The sequence below is a fragment of the Alternaria incomplexa genome, assembly GCF_024043165.1.
Source record: "Alternaria incomplexa strain BMP 0042 chromosome Unknown scaffold_6, whole genome shotgun sequence".
Taxonomy (NCBI): Eukaryota; Fungi; Ascomycota; class Dothideomycetes; order Pleosporales; family Pleosporaceae; genus Alternaria; species Alternaria incomplexa.
The window spans coordinates 875564-890580 of NW_026249855.1; the positions used below are offsets into that span (position 1 = coordinate 875564).

Below are 15017 nucleotides of genomic sequence, written 5' to 3' on the forward strand. Positions count from 1 at the left end.
CCCTGAACCACCACCCTAAAATACATCCATTTCTCCCACAGCCCTTTCTTACACGAATGGGAGGCTGTAAAAGTCTTTACTCCCACATGTATGTCTTGTGGGTGCGCGGCCCGCTGCCTTACTGCTTACAGTTATCCGCTGCAAACGCTCTTTGGAGGGTGGAACCCATGCGCCAAGGCCACATCCAATGCAGATGATGCAGCTGATCGGGCCAGGGACGCCGCCAATGGCTATGTCATGCGGCAGCACAACACCACCAATGGCGTCCTACTCGCACGCGGAGATGAGTCTGCATTGCAGCTTTTTTGTCGCTAAGCTAGTCATCGCAAGGGTCGTCTGGAAGATCGGCTCGCACGTGGTATCCTCACGAACCCCTCTTCAACTCCACCACGCAGGCACAATGCGCACACTGCGAACTCAGTGCGAAGCATCACAGAAAGGCGGTATGACTTGGCAGGTACACTCCTCCCTTTTGACTCGCAGTAAGAGGGCCTGTGCGATGAAACGAACGCAGAACTTCTCCACTACCCTACAGTTCCGTGAGTGCGTGCCCCGTTCCGCGGGTCGTTCGGAAATAACCTGTACGGATTGCCTATTGTATCTCGTGGTAAAACCCCTCAATCAATTTCGCAACCTCGTCAAAAGCCTCAAGACAGTGCCAGTGTCCGACTCCTTCCATAATCTCCAACTTTTTCTCGCTGCTACCAATCTCTTCAAACATCTTCTTGCATCCCTCAAGCGGTGCGCTATTGTCGTCCTCGCCAGCGAGCATGAGTACGGGCACGCTGATCTTGCTGTACTGAGGCGGCTTTGCATTGATAATGACTCGACAGTTGGAAATATAACCCGCTGGATCCTGCGATAGCAATAACTCGCGGATCATCGCTTTGACCAGTGGAGACGCTTTCTTCCCGACTGCAGCATGTGGGATGCTGTCGGCCATGGGTTGCATACCGTCTTTTGCAACGGTTTCTATCCGTTCGTGAAAGCGGGGGCCTGCCTCAGGGTTGGGATATACAGGGCCGATCAGAATAGCTGCTACAATGCGGTCACTTCGCTCAGCCGCAAGGTGTGCGCCGACGATGCTAGAGACGTGTCAGTTGTCGTGTTCGTTGCAGTCGCGTCTTCCAAGGCTTCTTTCTGCCCGAGACATACCCTCCCATGCTGTGCCCAACGAACACAGCCTTGTCGACGTTCAGCGCGTCCAGAATCCCAATGACATCTTCTCCAAGCGTCTCAATACTCTGCTCGACAAATGTGTACGTCGATCGACCAGCCCCTGTGTTGTCAAACGTAATGCAGCGGAATCCATTCGCGACCAAGCTCAGAGTTACTGGCTGATAGTAATTCTGCGAAGAGCCCAGCCCGTGCATGAAGATGAGTGTCTCGCGTGTCTTGCCATCTTGTGGTTTCAAGTCGGTGTAGTGAAAGCGTTTGTAGCCGACGTGGAGGAAAGGCATGTTGGATGGAACGTAGCCGTGTTTGTGAGTTCGTTTCACAACAGCTTGAGATGGGTGACGGGACTGGTTCCGATCGGAAGCGGAACCATGCGGATGGTGCTAATGACATCACTGGGCACAGCAAGGACAAAAACAATGGACTTTGTCACATCTGCACAAATTTACATTCCTCTAACCCGAAAGCCATGATTTATTACCGATGCAGTATATCTGAATGTATGATAGCCACGGCTTTTACCGAGTCCAACTAGACAATGAAAAGACACCTCCTCTTAACTGTCACTCGACCCATCTGTGATGATCTTCACCTGATACCACTCATGTATTGCCTGCTTGCACTCCTCTCTCAATCTCGTGGTTGCTGGCGCATCATCCTTTGCCAATAACGTCAATAGTAGTTGCGCCAACCCCTCTCTCGTAGTAACCTCCTTCAACGCGTCTAAACCAGGATCCTCGTTCGCCGTCTCTGCAATTCCCAGCATCCTACTCGCATCGCTCTTCGCCCGCGATCTCCTTCGCCTGCCAAAAATTGAGAACACGCTTCGTGACTGGGTCTGTTGCTCCTGCCCACTGGCATCCCACAGCGCAACTCGGCTGATGAAATGCTTTATCGCCGCTTCTTCGAAGCTCTCTCTTCGTCTCTCAATCGCCTTGTCAAATTCCGGGTCGAGCGTGTAGCTGTCGTGGTCCCATCTGTAAAGCAGGTAGCGGAAGGTGCGCACTTCAGCGTCGGGTATAGATAGGTCGCCGAAGTCTGTTGTGAAAGGGTCGTAGGAGATCGAGGAAGATGATGAAGTCGGCCGTTCGCTGGTGGTACTCGTTGGTGTTGCGACGTGGCCGTATTTCAGTTCGAGAGCGTGGTGTGTGTCTATGACTTTTTGGAGAGCAACTTTGCGTTTTTGGAGTACAGCGTCGGTGCCTTCGAAGAGGTGTGAAGAGGATGGTTTGCTGGACAGGTGGCTTCTGCTGCGATGAAGGCCGAAGGTGTGATGTCGCTTGGATTCTAGAGATGGTCGTGTCATGGTGTCTGTGTCAATATTCAACCCAGTTGTCTTTTCGTGGAGTAGTCAAGATAGTGATTAGTCTAAATAGAACAATAGAGGTGTGATCAAGCGTATCGTTGTGAATATTCAGTTCCTAGAGCATACGTATGGTGAAAGAAGTGAAACTCATGAAAGAGAAAAACTAAAAACCAGGAAGAAAGGCAACAGACTCAACCCTCTGCCAACAAACTCAACCGTGGATGCCGGCTAACCCAGCGCCCACGCCCAATTAACGCACATCCCGTTAGCCGAGAAGGGGGAAGGGGGTGACGCAAGCCCTTTTCTGACATGCAGATCTGCGAGGGCAGACTCATCCTCACCACCGGTGTTGTATAAGGTGTAAAAGTTGTGTCGCGGGACGCTGACTCTAGTGACGATCTATTGGCAGCGACTGTGCCACCGCTTTGTTGAGCCACTTCATGAGCCACTTCGTGGTTCAGTCACTGCGCCGCAGGGTGCGCGGCATTTTTCGGCGTTAATTAAAGTGGGGACGGCGACACGCTGGTTAGGGAGCTGACGCCAAGTCGTGCTTTGGCCGATGATCCGGCGAGCACAATGATGCCGTGAGGTTGCTCGTGCTGCGAGCTTACGCGTCGAAATGTCTGTTCTGAGAGTGTGCGTGCTGGGCCGTCATTGCATCGTATCGTAACCCCGCACGGTGAAGCTTTGACAGGAAGAAGATTGAGTCAACACGATGAACAGAACGAACGGGTATATTCAAATTCGCACTATAGCGAACATTCGATCATCAAGCGCTGCCGGCGAGAATGCTACGATGTACCTGGACATGAAGGAAGTCACCTCTGATTTCCTTCAGTGAGCGTAACGCCATGCGATGCAAGAACGATCCGCCTATAACAACGCGAACGGGAACTCGAAAAGCCGCAAATCATCCACCAGTCAATCCTTAAATTGGCCAAGAAAATGCGGTTTACTCGGAAGGCGGTACAGGCTCCGTCTTGCCGTTGGGTAATATGTGTTGGGTGGTGCTCATACGAACGCTGGACGGCCTTTCCAGCTTCTTCCCGTCTTCTGCAGCATTTCCATTTTGCACGTCTTTCTCGAGATCCTTGTGTCCACTCGTGACATCAGGCAGCGCTTCAGCTTCGTTCAATGCTTGTTTGACCAACTTCTTCGCCTCGATCGCAAGATTGGGGATTTCCTCCACCTCCTTGTTCTTGTTCAGGTACGAGTCCAGTAGCGCTTTGAGCGTCTGCGCGCGAACCGGTTTCGCGAGGTAATTGTTCATACCTACTAGGTCAGCGTATGTTTCAAACGTGGAGCAAGCTGCCAGAACTTACCGGATTCCAGGCACTTCTCGCGGTCTCCTTGTATAGCGGAAGCGGTCATGGCAATGATGAGTACATTTCGAATCTCGGGATTGGGATGCTTGCGGATCAGTTTCGTAGCTATACATAGTCAGTATTCAGGTGCTAGCCGAGGCGCGAGTAGCAATCCTTACCTTCGTAGCCATCACAATGCGGCATTTGCACATCCATGAGAATAAGATGGAAGGGGCGACCATTCTCCGAAGCACGCTCAAGAGCGTCGATAGTCTTGTATCCGTCGAGATAAGCGTCGCATTTGAAGCCAAGCTTTTGCACGAAGCTGATTGCGATGCGCTGGTTGATCAAGTTGTCTTCCGCAATGCAGACCCGTAGTTCTCGTCTGGGTATCGTGGAAAGATCGATGCAGGAACCCGACAGTTGCTCATGGCCATTGTTTTCCTGACTTGAGAACCTAGCCATAGGGTCTGGCTCTCGTGTCCTTTGCTGCTGACTGCCTGCTTGCGCTTTCGGCACCTTCTTGAATCGCAACGAAAAGGTGACTGTTGTACCTTGGCCTGGCTGGCTGTCGAGACGTACTGTACCATGCATAACGTTCTCTATGAGAGCTTTGCAAATACTCAGACCAAGGCCAGTGCCGCCGTAGCTCCTAGCAGAGCTGGACTCTATCTGCGAAAAAGGAAGGAACAATTTCTGCTTCTGTTCATCTGGAATACCGATGCCAGTATCTATAACGCTGCATGTCACATCTGCCCAGTCGTCTGTCTCTTGGTCAACAACAGCGCGGACAGTGACAGATCCTCGTGGCGTGAACTTGTAGCTGTTGGACAGCAAGTTCATGAGGATCTGATGCAATCGAACAGGGTCGCCCATAACGAGCATCTCTGGATCCAGATGCAATTGCTCAATGGTTTTGAGGCCTCTTTCGGCGTTTGTGTAGGCCAAAGCGCGGACTACTTCCGCAATTGTTTCGCTCAATGAAATGGGCATCTCCAAGACATTCATTTTGCCAGCCTCGAGCTTGGAGTAATCCAGAAGGTCGTTAATGATCGAGAGCAGCGTATCGGCGCAGACACGAATTGAATCGGCGTATCCGGTTTGTTCCGAGTTTAGCGGTGAAGCCTTCAACAGCTCAGACATACCAATCACGCCGTTCAAGGGAGTACGCAACTCGTGCGACACATTGGCCAGGAACAAACTCTTTGCCTTCGCGGCTTCTTCTTTCAGCTTCATGTTACGCACAGCTATGGCTTCAGCCTCTTTCGCCTTGATCTCTGCTGCCCGCGCCTGTGACAAAGCGCGTTTCTGCATCTCAAGCATGGCTTCGTTGCTTGCGGATACTCTTTCCACCTCTTTGAAAAGCAGTGCATTGGCTAAGGAGATGGAAATTTGATTCACCAGTAACCGAAGCACCTGGGTGTTACGTTCGGTAAACGAATTCGGCGGGCCCTCGACGTATATTGAACCAAGAAGGTGATCGCTGTGCAGAATCGGGATGCAGATGACTGCCTTCCCCTCGGGATTCCGTTGGAGGTAGGCGTCAGAAACGTTGGAGAAGCGGTCGTCTTCTAGTAGATTCTGGACGAAGACTATCTCTCGGAAGCGGAGTGTGTAGAGCGTCACTTGCCGCGCAACAACATCGTCCACAGTATCTAAAGGTTGACTAGCAGGGAAGGATGTGACGCCGGAAGAGACCCCACTGTCGTTGTCAGGCTCGTTGGTGGCAACGCATGCGATCGACCATTCGATTTGTGAGTCTTCAATCACTATGCCGCACAAGGTACCGCCCGTAGATTCGAGCAAAATGGTACTCATCTTCGCCATCAACTTGTCGACGACGAGCTCGCTAGACAAGACTTGACTCGACTCCAAGATTGAGGATAGGTCTAGCATGTCCAGACCGACAGCCGAGAGACCGTTGTGTAGAGCTGGAGCAGACTCTTGGCGCCGTGTTTCCGGGACAATCCAGTTCTGTGTTCGATCGACTGCAGTCTCCGCGCCCAGAAATTGATCATGGTCATTTTGCTCCAGTCTGAAGGCCGTGTTACCCGTATCTACGAGGGAGGTTTGCACAGCTTGGTCCACTGTCGTGAGCGAGGCGCCACTACGCACTAGCCACTCATACCGACTCGCGAAGTGATTTGCTTTTCCGTATGCTGACATCCTCCGATATACCGAGATGCAGTCTTTCAAAGAGTGTCGGGCCGCCCTGTAGGCCTTCTTGTCTACCAACCATCCAGTGTAGAGCTCGAGAGCAAACGCTTCGTCCAATGCAAACTCGTAACGTTCGCTATGCTCCATGGCTGCCTCATAATTCTCCAGCGCGGATTGCGGATCGGCATTAACATCCCCGAGGACGGCAGTGAGAAGATGTATCCAGCCCCGGTAGTTGACATCAGTGGTGGTGCAACATGTCTCGAGCAATTTGAGGGTCTCATGAACGTGTTTTACCATCTCGTCTCTCCGGCTATGAGCGGGCTTCTCTCGAAGAACAGCCATGTATGCTAACGATAAGTAGTATCGGACCGAGTAATTGAGTCGTTCTGACCAGAGACTGCTCAGCATTGGCAGTAGCATCTCCCCAAGAGCCACTGCATTCGAATGATGACCATAGAGTACCAACAACGGAAGTTTGGTTGCAAGATATATAGACTTGGGACGCTTGGGATTGCTGGCCGTATTTTCGAGGAACTCAATGTACTCGACCTCATTGTGATCGTCATCCGAGAGGAGGGAAAGAGCGTTGCTTGAGTCAGTCTTTCCCTGGAGCGCTCTTGCATATTGACGAGCAGCCATGAGAAAAACTCCTCCACGCATGTCTTTCTGCCAATTTCGCATATCGAGCGGTGTTTCTTCAATCCAGGCTTCCAATTCTGCGACGTCGTATGAAGCCATGACCCTAAAGTGAGCCTGTACACCAAGATTTAGAAGTGTGAGGATGCGATCGCCAGCAGTTAGTGAAGCCTGCAAGGCTGCTTCTAAGCTCGGTATGAGATCGCCTACAGGCGCTTCCAAGTGACCCAGAAACATTGGCTGCAAAGTTTGACCTCGTCCCAGGGTGTAGTAGTCTTCAGGAAACTGCAGAGGTAGAGGTATGAAGTCAGCATATATCTCACGTGCACTTCGTATAGCCAGAACTTACCATCTGAAAGATTCGCTTTGCAATCGCACCCATGTCGACTGCGAAATTCGTCATTCCGAAACGACCGCCCGCAACAGTGCCCAGATGCACGTATGCAAGGGCAACCTGTGACATGGTACCCTTTTCGAGATGGACGGTGATAAGCTTCAGCGTCGCCTGATAGAAAAGCAGGCTGTTCGACCAGAACGCCGCACTAAGGAGTTCGATGAAGACAGGTCCAATAGTCATCAGGACACGGTCATCAGGAGACGGACGCCGCTTGAGCAGTTCTTCCTTGTCGATGTTCTGAAGCGTGCCATATATCTGCTGGAACTGAGCATCGCACGCCTCCCATGTTGTCGGAGGAATAGGGGAATTGAGCAAAGACAAACAATCTTTGAGAGCCTGGAACGCACTATAGATGGTGATGTCGTTAGCTGACTGTCGCGATAGTTGCAGTGATGAAAGGCGACAGGTACACATGCAAGTTCCAAAGGTCATGCTATCTTGCAAGAGTGAAACCTGCTCCAGGCGCATGCACCGAAGGGATGTGGAACATTACTTACCCGAAACTGTCGCCGCGAATAGCGAACACCCTAGACTGTAGAATGAACGAACTAGCCATATCGCAGGGATCGCGGGCATGCTGGAAGGTCGTCCGGATCAAGCTAAGAGCCTCATCGAACATGCCCTGATGCCAATAACATTCTGCCGAGCGCACAAAGAGTTGCAACGTCTCTTGGTAGGATACGTCCGGCCTATTGTCGTCCCATGGATCGTCTTGCAGAAGCATGAGGCTATGTGCGAAGTAGTAGATGCCAGTTGATCGCGCACCCGACTCGCATGCAGTTTCTCCAGCTTGATATAGCATATCACGGAATGGAGCTCGCACTGTTTCCTTGGTCTTGATCAGTTCTGCAGCGAGACAGATGTGGCGACTCTGCATGTACAACGCCTTAGAACCTGAAGTTGAGTCGTCGTTGTACTCCTCGCCGGAAGTTATCATCTTGGCAATGGTGAAGTGCATCAACTGTGTATCCCATTCCTTGTCGAGGGAGTTCACAGCCGCTGTAAGGTACCGATCGTGACTGAATCTGAATCGAGCATCTTGTTCAGCAGGCATGAGTACGTAGGCTTTCAATGCTGCATCAAGAGCTGTGACGGCAGACTCGTCTCTCTCGAAAAGTGGTAGCCTCCCATGAGCTGCGGGCTTGTTTGTAGGCTGAAGGAGCTTCTTCAGAAGTTCGAACGAGAAAGTACCACCCAGGAGGGATGCCCACGCCAAGAGCTTCCTACTGGAAGATGGTAATTCTGTCAACCGCTTTGCTATAAAGTCAGTCGTAACGGATGATCCATACTCTGGACTCTCGAAAACGGCGAAGACTTTGTCTAAGTCGAAAACCCAGGTGTTCTCCCGCCACTCGTAGTACACGCAACGTTTCCGATAGCAAGTGTCTAGTATCTCGCGTATATAGAAGAGGTTGCCTCGAGACTTTTCCTGAATTACCGCTACTAGAGGAAGGATATACTGATGGTCCCGGTGTAGCGTCTCAGCCACGTAGTCGGCCGTCTGGGCCTCTACAAAAGGAAGAAGTTGTACTCTAGTAGCGTGACGCAGTAGCGGGGTGAGTTCTCGGGGTAGGGTCTCTTCGTCGCTGTACGTGAGCATGAGAACAAGCGGAATTTTGGCTTGCACGATGTGATGAATCAGCTCAGCGCTTTCGGGATCGGCATACTGAACATCTTCCAAACTCCATGTGCAGAGCTTGTGCATTGCCAGGAGTCGTAGAACATCTATGAAGACATTCATGAATCTGGAAGATTTCGAAGCACCTCCGCTTCGTAGCCAAGCCTCGGCGGTATGTCCAGCTGATCCGCAGTGAACGGCAGGAGATGATGCCCGTCGAGTCAGATCCTTAGTGGGCTCCGTGTCCTTCTGTTGCGGGCTCTTTCCGTTCGTGTTCAAGAGCCATTCCGGTAGATCAAGGTAGGTTCGTAGCACCGCCCAAACTCCACTGTTCCTGAGGTAATGGCGCAATCTCTGGTGAAATTCAGTTGTTACGTCCGCCTCACTGACTAGACAGAGAGATATAAGTTAGTAGCTGCTGTAGGGGAACAGGAATGTCTAAGATGACTGTACATACTGGCCGACGTTAGTACAATTGCGAGCATTGAGAGTAGTTCTCAAAGAGACTTACCATATTTGGCGGAAGAAAGAAGACATCAGCCGAAGAATAGGGTCAAATGGTGCTTTCTTGGCGGGATCAAATTTAGCCATAGCGAAGTAGCCAGTGCTCCTTGCTGTGCTCTGTACGCTCTGCACGAGACGAGATTTACCCAACCCGGTGGCACCGGCGATGGCTATCACCTCACATCGCGCCTTGCGCCTTAGTTTTCGCGTGCTGGCTAGAGTTCTTAGGCCATCATTGGATTGGTGGCTGCGAGAATAGAGTCCGGTGCTTTCAATGCTATTGTTGGAACGGCCTCGGCTCGCGGATTGCAGTTGGGGCCGACTGTCCACACTTCCTTCAGCCGTTGATGATTCTGATTGTGCCACACTATCTTGGGAGCCCTGTTGCATCGACCGAGCGCTTTCCATGAATACAGGACCATCTGCCGAAACGCTGTTGAGCCTGCTGTCGGAGCCTCTTGAGCTAGTGCTTTCGGAAATGATGTCGTCAAATTGCAGGTCTCGTCGTTGATCTGAAAAGGAGGAACCTGAGCTCAGGCTCTGCAACGCTTTGACGTTACTCCGACGATGCCTCGCTACGCGCTCTATCACGTCCACTATAGTCTTGCGTTCTTTCTCACGCCCGATTAGTTTGAGGGGCAAGTTGAAGAAGCAACTGATGTCCTTGGTGCCTACATGGAAGGCCTTCAATCCTTCTACATCTCCATCGTAAAGAAGCTCGCGGATACGAAAGAGATCGAATTTCAAGCCTGAAGTAGAGTGGTATCTCTCCTCAATATTGCGCTGCGTCATACGTTGTATGATCTCAGACAGAGCCTCTGGGATGTCTAGTCGTCGGGAAGAAATTGGAGGAATTCGCTTGCTAATGACGTTCTGCATGACATCGAGAGCCGTAGCGCCTTCGAATGGCGTCTGCCCGCAGAGCATCGTGTAGAAGAGAATGCCAAGACTGTAGATGTCGGTTCTTGTGTCGGGTTCAGCGGGCATTCTACCAGTCTGTTCAGGGGATATGAAGGCCAATTTCAATTCGATGCCAGTCTCTTTTGACAGGGTACTCCAACCGGCGCTTGTCAGTCCGTTCTCGAAAGATCGTGCGCCTGATCCAAAATTGATCATCTTGACTGTCCCGTTCTCAGCGAAATGGAAGGCATCGCCCCGAATTTCTCCATGGACAATTTCGTGACCGTGGTGCAATATTTCCAGACACTCGACTGATCCGACGGCAAAGTCGAGGAAGGTAAGGAGAGGTATTCCACGGTTGGGCAATGAAGCATCTGATTGACCGCTCTGTCCATGACTGCCAACCTTCCAGAAATTGGGGCCGAAGTTGACCAAGTCGTTGAGGTAGTTGGGCCCCGGGGCTTCGAATATGCTGGCGACAAGAGGCTCCTCGCCGGCTTTGGTCGATAGCCTCACAAACTCTATGGGCCGAACAAAGTGCTTGCACTCTGGATCCGACTCCTTGACGACGAGTTTGGCGAGCTGGAACTCACGTTCGAGGCGCAGAGTCTGCTGCGAGACACGGCATACGACGGTCCGGCCTTCTCTCGCCACGCCTTTGGCGGTGGTGTTGGTGCGATGTGTTTGTACGGTAGAGGCGCTCGCATCTGAGCCCGAACTGCGGTGAGTGCGTGTTATGGTTGGGCGGCTTCGGGTCAGGGAGTCGGGCGAATGCGACAGCTTGAAAGAGGTGGGGGAGGTTACGGCGCTCCTTCCTCTTGACTGAGGGCGATCCTGCCGGGGCGCTTGCTTCTCGTAACCGAAGAAATGCCAGTTATCATACGACTATTCGACGTTAGCATGGTGCAGCGACTACCTAGGCTATGCGACGCCTCTTACTGAGTGGAAGGGCTCAATGTCCGTGTCCCAGCCATAGTTCTGCAGCTCCTGCAGACGCGCAAAGATGTGCGAGAAGTGCTGCGTGCGCCCGCCTCCTTCCGATCGAGTCATTGTGTCTTTCCGATGTTCGAAACCGCCAGGGATCTAAGACATGCTCTGGGTGGGATGTAGATAATCAATATGTAGGGTAAAGTCGCCAGGCGCTCGATCTATCCATCACAGCATCAGCGGGGCGCGACTGCCATGTCAAGAGCGCGGTCGTCGGGAGTATTGGGAGCGACGGGAGGGGCGTAAAGGAGAGTCCGGTAGGCTGTTGATGCCAGTGTTCTAGAGGGAGCAGACGCGCATGTGGAGTGCTTACTGATGGCATTCCAGCCACAGCAGACGGACTACGAAGATGCGCTCAGACTTCGCGCTTGGTCTTAGACGTCATAGTCGACATGGGCTCGCTGTAGCGGAAGTTTGCGCCCAACGCACCGCACGCAAAAGTAACGTTTCCCTGCCCAGCCCAACGCGCCCTGAAACCAAAACCAAGCACGCATCTGCAGCGAATATCAACGTGGACCATGTGTGGCTGGCACGCGGAGCATCCCCCGCGCAAGTTGGGACGGCTGTATCTGGCATAGCGGAAGATCGGCCTGGCGCGTTAGCCCTCGGGCTGGAGCCGTTGGTAGCGACATCATCGTGGTTCAGGGCCAGTAGTGCCGTCTGCATCATCTGCATACCGACGCTGCATTATTACGACAACCGCCGGGCGGGTCAGCAATACGCGCAGTCGCAATTTCCCACTGCAACCGACTTTCGCCCCCATAGCACCCTCTGCCTGCCGGCCACCGTTAGACTGAAGCTGCCCCACCACAGGCGACCGGGCATCCCTCGACATTTGACACATGCATCTTCCGCAGAGGTAGCCGCTGTCATAGCAAACAACATCCTTCCACATCCACCCTATTCAATGTCACACAATGGACTCGCCCGACCACGAGCATGCCTATTCAGGCGACCTTGGGGAACCTATGAGGCCACGACAACTCCCCTCGGACCTGCCCACTTCCCTCAATGACAGGCGACCTGTCACCATCATGAATGAGGAAACCGAGATCTACGACGCCTGGCAGGGTAAGTGTCGGACAGGGAAGGCGCAATGAACCACGGGGAACTGACGTCGCCTAGGGCAGTCGCAATTTCTCACCACCCCCATGCCCGCCCGCCCGCTCAGTTTCAACCTCTCGCTCGACGACCCGACGTTTGGCGACGAAGACATGCAGCAGCTCGAGGACAGCGATAGTCGCCTAGTGCAGATGCTGGCCCACCAAGCGCGCCTCAAGAACGACAATGCAGGCGACGAGGCCAAGGTTGTCGCCGACGACAAGTTGTCACACGAGGAAAAGAAAGAGGCTTTACAGGGGCTTTTTACACTGGCCGCTTCGAATGGCGAGCTGGAAAGAGTGAAGCGGCTGCTGGATGGGAAAACGCGGGAATACATCAACATCAACGGCGTCGACGCCGAAGGCACGCCGCCACTAGTCTACGCAAGCTGTTTTGGACACGAGGACGTGGCAGCTACACTTCTCGAGCAGGGCGCAACTGTTGATATGCAGGACAAGAATCGCTGGACGCCGCTCATGTGGGCCATGACAAACCGGCACAAGGCCATCGTCAAACTTCTGCTCGACCACGGTGCATCGACAGATGTCAAGTCTTCTGGAGGAAGGACCGCGTTCGATTTCGTCGAGCCCAACACCGAGCTGTCCGACTATCTACACGAGAGCGGATACGCGATTGGCAACGTTGGTGTTGGTGACGACTTCTACAGCTCTGGATTCTCTCAGGACCGCTTTGAGCAAGAAATGCAGGAGAACGACTTGAAACGGCGCATGATGATGGAGAGTGCGTTCAATCTCGAGGTTGACATCGGCAACCTTGGCTTGGACGAGCAGCCCGAGTCACCTGAAGAGCCAGAAGAAGAAGCGCAGGAGTTCATCTGGGACAGGTGTCTCAACGACCAGATGTTTGTCTTCCAAGAAAGCGAGCTGGAACGTATACTGGACATTATCATCACAAACATGACGCCGCAGCGCTCTCCGTCGCAAAAGCCAGTTCCCGCAAACATACTCTTCCTGAGTGCACGCTACGCACACTATCATGCGAACCCGGAACTTCTCGAGACCCTGCTGGTATCTGCCATGAACAAGATAAACGACGTTGTAGAAAAGCACCAGTGGGATATGACTGTGCTGGCCTTCTGGATGTCCAATGCGACACTGCTTTTACATTACCTCAAGAAAGACGGCGGGCTCACGAGTGCGACTACTGAGTTTCAACTGCAGATGGCAGAACTTATCAATGAGATATTCATCTTGATCATCCGTGACGCTGAGCGAAGGATGGACAAGAACTTGGACCAGGCAATGCTCGACCATGAGCCCATGCCTGGTTTCGAAGACGTACAGTTCCAACACGAATGGAAAATATTTCGTTCCAAACCCAAGGCAAAGCCATTAGAACCCCTCGAGAAACGCTTCCGACCGCCATCTCCAAAGCGCAGAGCACAGCCATCGCCGCGAAACATCACTTCTCTCCTATCATCCACCCTCTTCGTCCTTGATCTGTACGATGTGCACTCTGTCATTGCTGCGCAGGTGCTATCGCAGCTCATTTACTGGCTCTCCGCCGAAGTCTTTAACCGCATAATGTCGAACCGGAAGTATCTTGCGCGGACAAAAGCTATGCAAATACGCATGAACGTCTCGACGCTCGAAGACTGGGCTCGTTCCAACAACCGGCAACCCGAACATTACGAGAACGGCTCCATGACTTCTACCGGAGAGAACACCGCGGACGCTGCTAAACGGCATCTCGAGCCTCTAGTGCAACTTCTACAATGGCTTCAATGCTTCTCTTCACTCGGGGAAGACCTAGAGTCGCTCGTGGGTACCCTGCAACAGCTTACACGTCTGTCGCCCCAACAGCTACTACACACCGCGAAATATTACCGGCCCGAAGTGGGCGAGAAGGGCCTTCCGAAAAGCGCTTCCAAGTACATTGTACATCTGCAAAAAGCTGCTGCTGATCGTAAAGCCGCACGCACAAAGTCGCCCAATCCACCGCCAGCATCGGAATCAGTACCAACCACGCCTGTCAGGCCTACTTCCGATAAACCTGTCGAACCATCGCCTGCGCCTTCGCGCATGTCGGAAGAAGACGAGAAGGACGAGCCACCGGACGAGCTTCTCTTGGACCCGTCGTACATGCTGCCATTTTCACTCCCAACGTCAACGGACATGCTCATCACCTACGGTGCCGGATTCGGGGGTGTTAACAAAGAACGAGAGCGGAAATACATTCCCACCGTACCCCCCGAGTTTATGGCCAAGTTGGACTTAAATGGAGGCAACAATAAGAATGGAAGCTCCTACTATTCAGAGACGCAGTGGAACGATCCGAGCTATGGGTGAAGATGAAGATCGGCAGTATTAAGAACCCTGCTAATTGAGACTTTGGTAGTCGCGTCCACACTGCTTGGTTGAGACGAAGACCGGATTCTTTCAAGTTCCGTTCTACAACATCTCGTTGCTGCTGACCGTCGCGTTCTTTGTTGCATTGCCGCATATGATTTGGATACACACGTGGCACCCGGTCCGACAAACGGTCCAAAGAGGAATACTCTATCAACTACCCTACGGCACGCAAACTAGATCTGAGGATGCAGACATACTGTTTCCGCTGCAACCGCAAGAACGATGCTGATTCCGTTGGGGGGTGAAGGGCGCAACAGCACACAAGTTGGATATTACCGTAGTATCAGGGTATGCATAGATCTGTTTACCATTACTTCAATCTTTCGCGTCAACTACGGACACATCAAGTTTTCCCTATCGTGCGGCCCGCCGGGCAAACAGCGCGTTTACTGTAGCATCGGCCCATCTCACAGCGAGAGGAGTCAAACACTTTTCAAGCAATACATGGAATGACTGTCGATAATGAGAGTCTTATGTAAGGTAGCTATCTAGTTATCGGTATCACTCCGTGATCGGCCCGTCAATATCCATCGAGTCGGCGGAAGCATCGGCGGAT

At 52.5% G+C, this 15017-nt stretch overlaps 4 protein-coding genes across 4 annotated transcripts; 1 reads left to right on the top strand and 3 right to left on the bottom strand.

Annotated features, from left to right (window-relative positions):
• Window positions 1-592: 592 nt before the first annotated feature.
• On the bottom strand, window positions 593-1460 carry J4E90_004849 (uncharacterized protein; the record flags this gene model as incomplete). The annotated part of the gene is made up of 2 exons (XM_051434410.1): window positions 593-1085; window positions 1156-1460. 2 exons carry the CDS (start codon window positions 1458-1460, stop codon window positions 593-595), a joined length of 798 nt encoding a protein of 265 aa, XP_051291666.1.
• A 272-nt stretch (window positions 1461-1732) lies between these two features.
• J4E90_004850 (uncharacterized protein) lies at window positions 1733-2482 on the bottom strand (the record flags this gene model as incomplete). The annotated part of the gene is made up of 1 exon (XM_051434411.1): window positions 1733-2482. The coding sequence occupies one exon, from the start codon at window positions 2480-2482 to the stop codon at window positions 1733-1735; it is 750 nt and encodes a 249-aa protein (XP_051291667.1).
• Window positions 2483-3434: 952 nt separating this feature from the next.
• On the bottom strand, window positions 3435-11051 carry J4E90_004851 (uncharacterized protein; the record flags this gene model as incomplete). The annotated part of the gene is made up of 7 exons (XM_051434412.1): window positions 3435-3754; window positions 3805-3912; window positions 3966-6867; window positions 6932-7325; window positions 7477-8982; window positions 9109-10886; window positions 10941-11051. 7 exons carry the CDS (start codon window positions 11049-11051, stop codon window positions 3435-3437), a joined length of 7119 nt encoding a protein of 2372 aa, XP_051291668.1.
• An 854-nt stretch (window positions 11052-11905) lies between these two features.
• Window positions 11906-14398, top strand: J4E90_004852 (uncharacterized protein; the record flags this gene model as incomplete). The annotated part of the gene is made up of 2 exons (XM_051434413.1): window positions 11906-12059; window positions 12114-14398. 2 exons carry the CDS (start codon window positions 11906-11908, stop codon window positions 14396-14398), a joined length of 2439 nt encoding a protein of 812 aa, XP_051291669.1.
• Window positions 14399-15017: the final 619 nt, after the last annotated feature.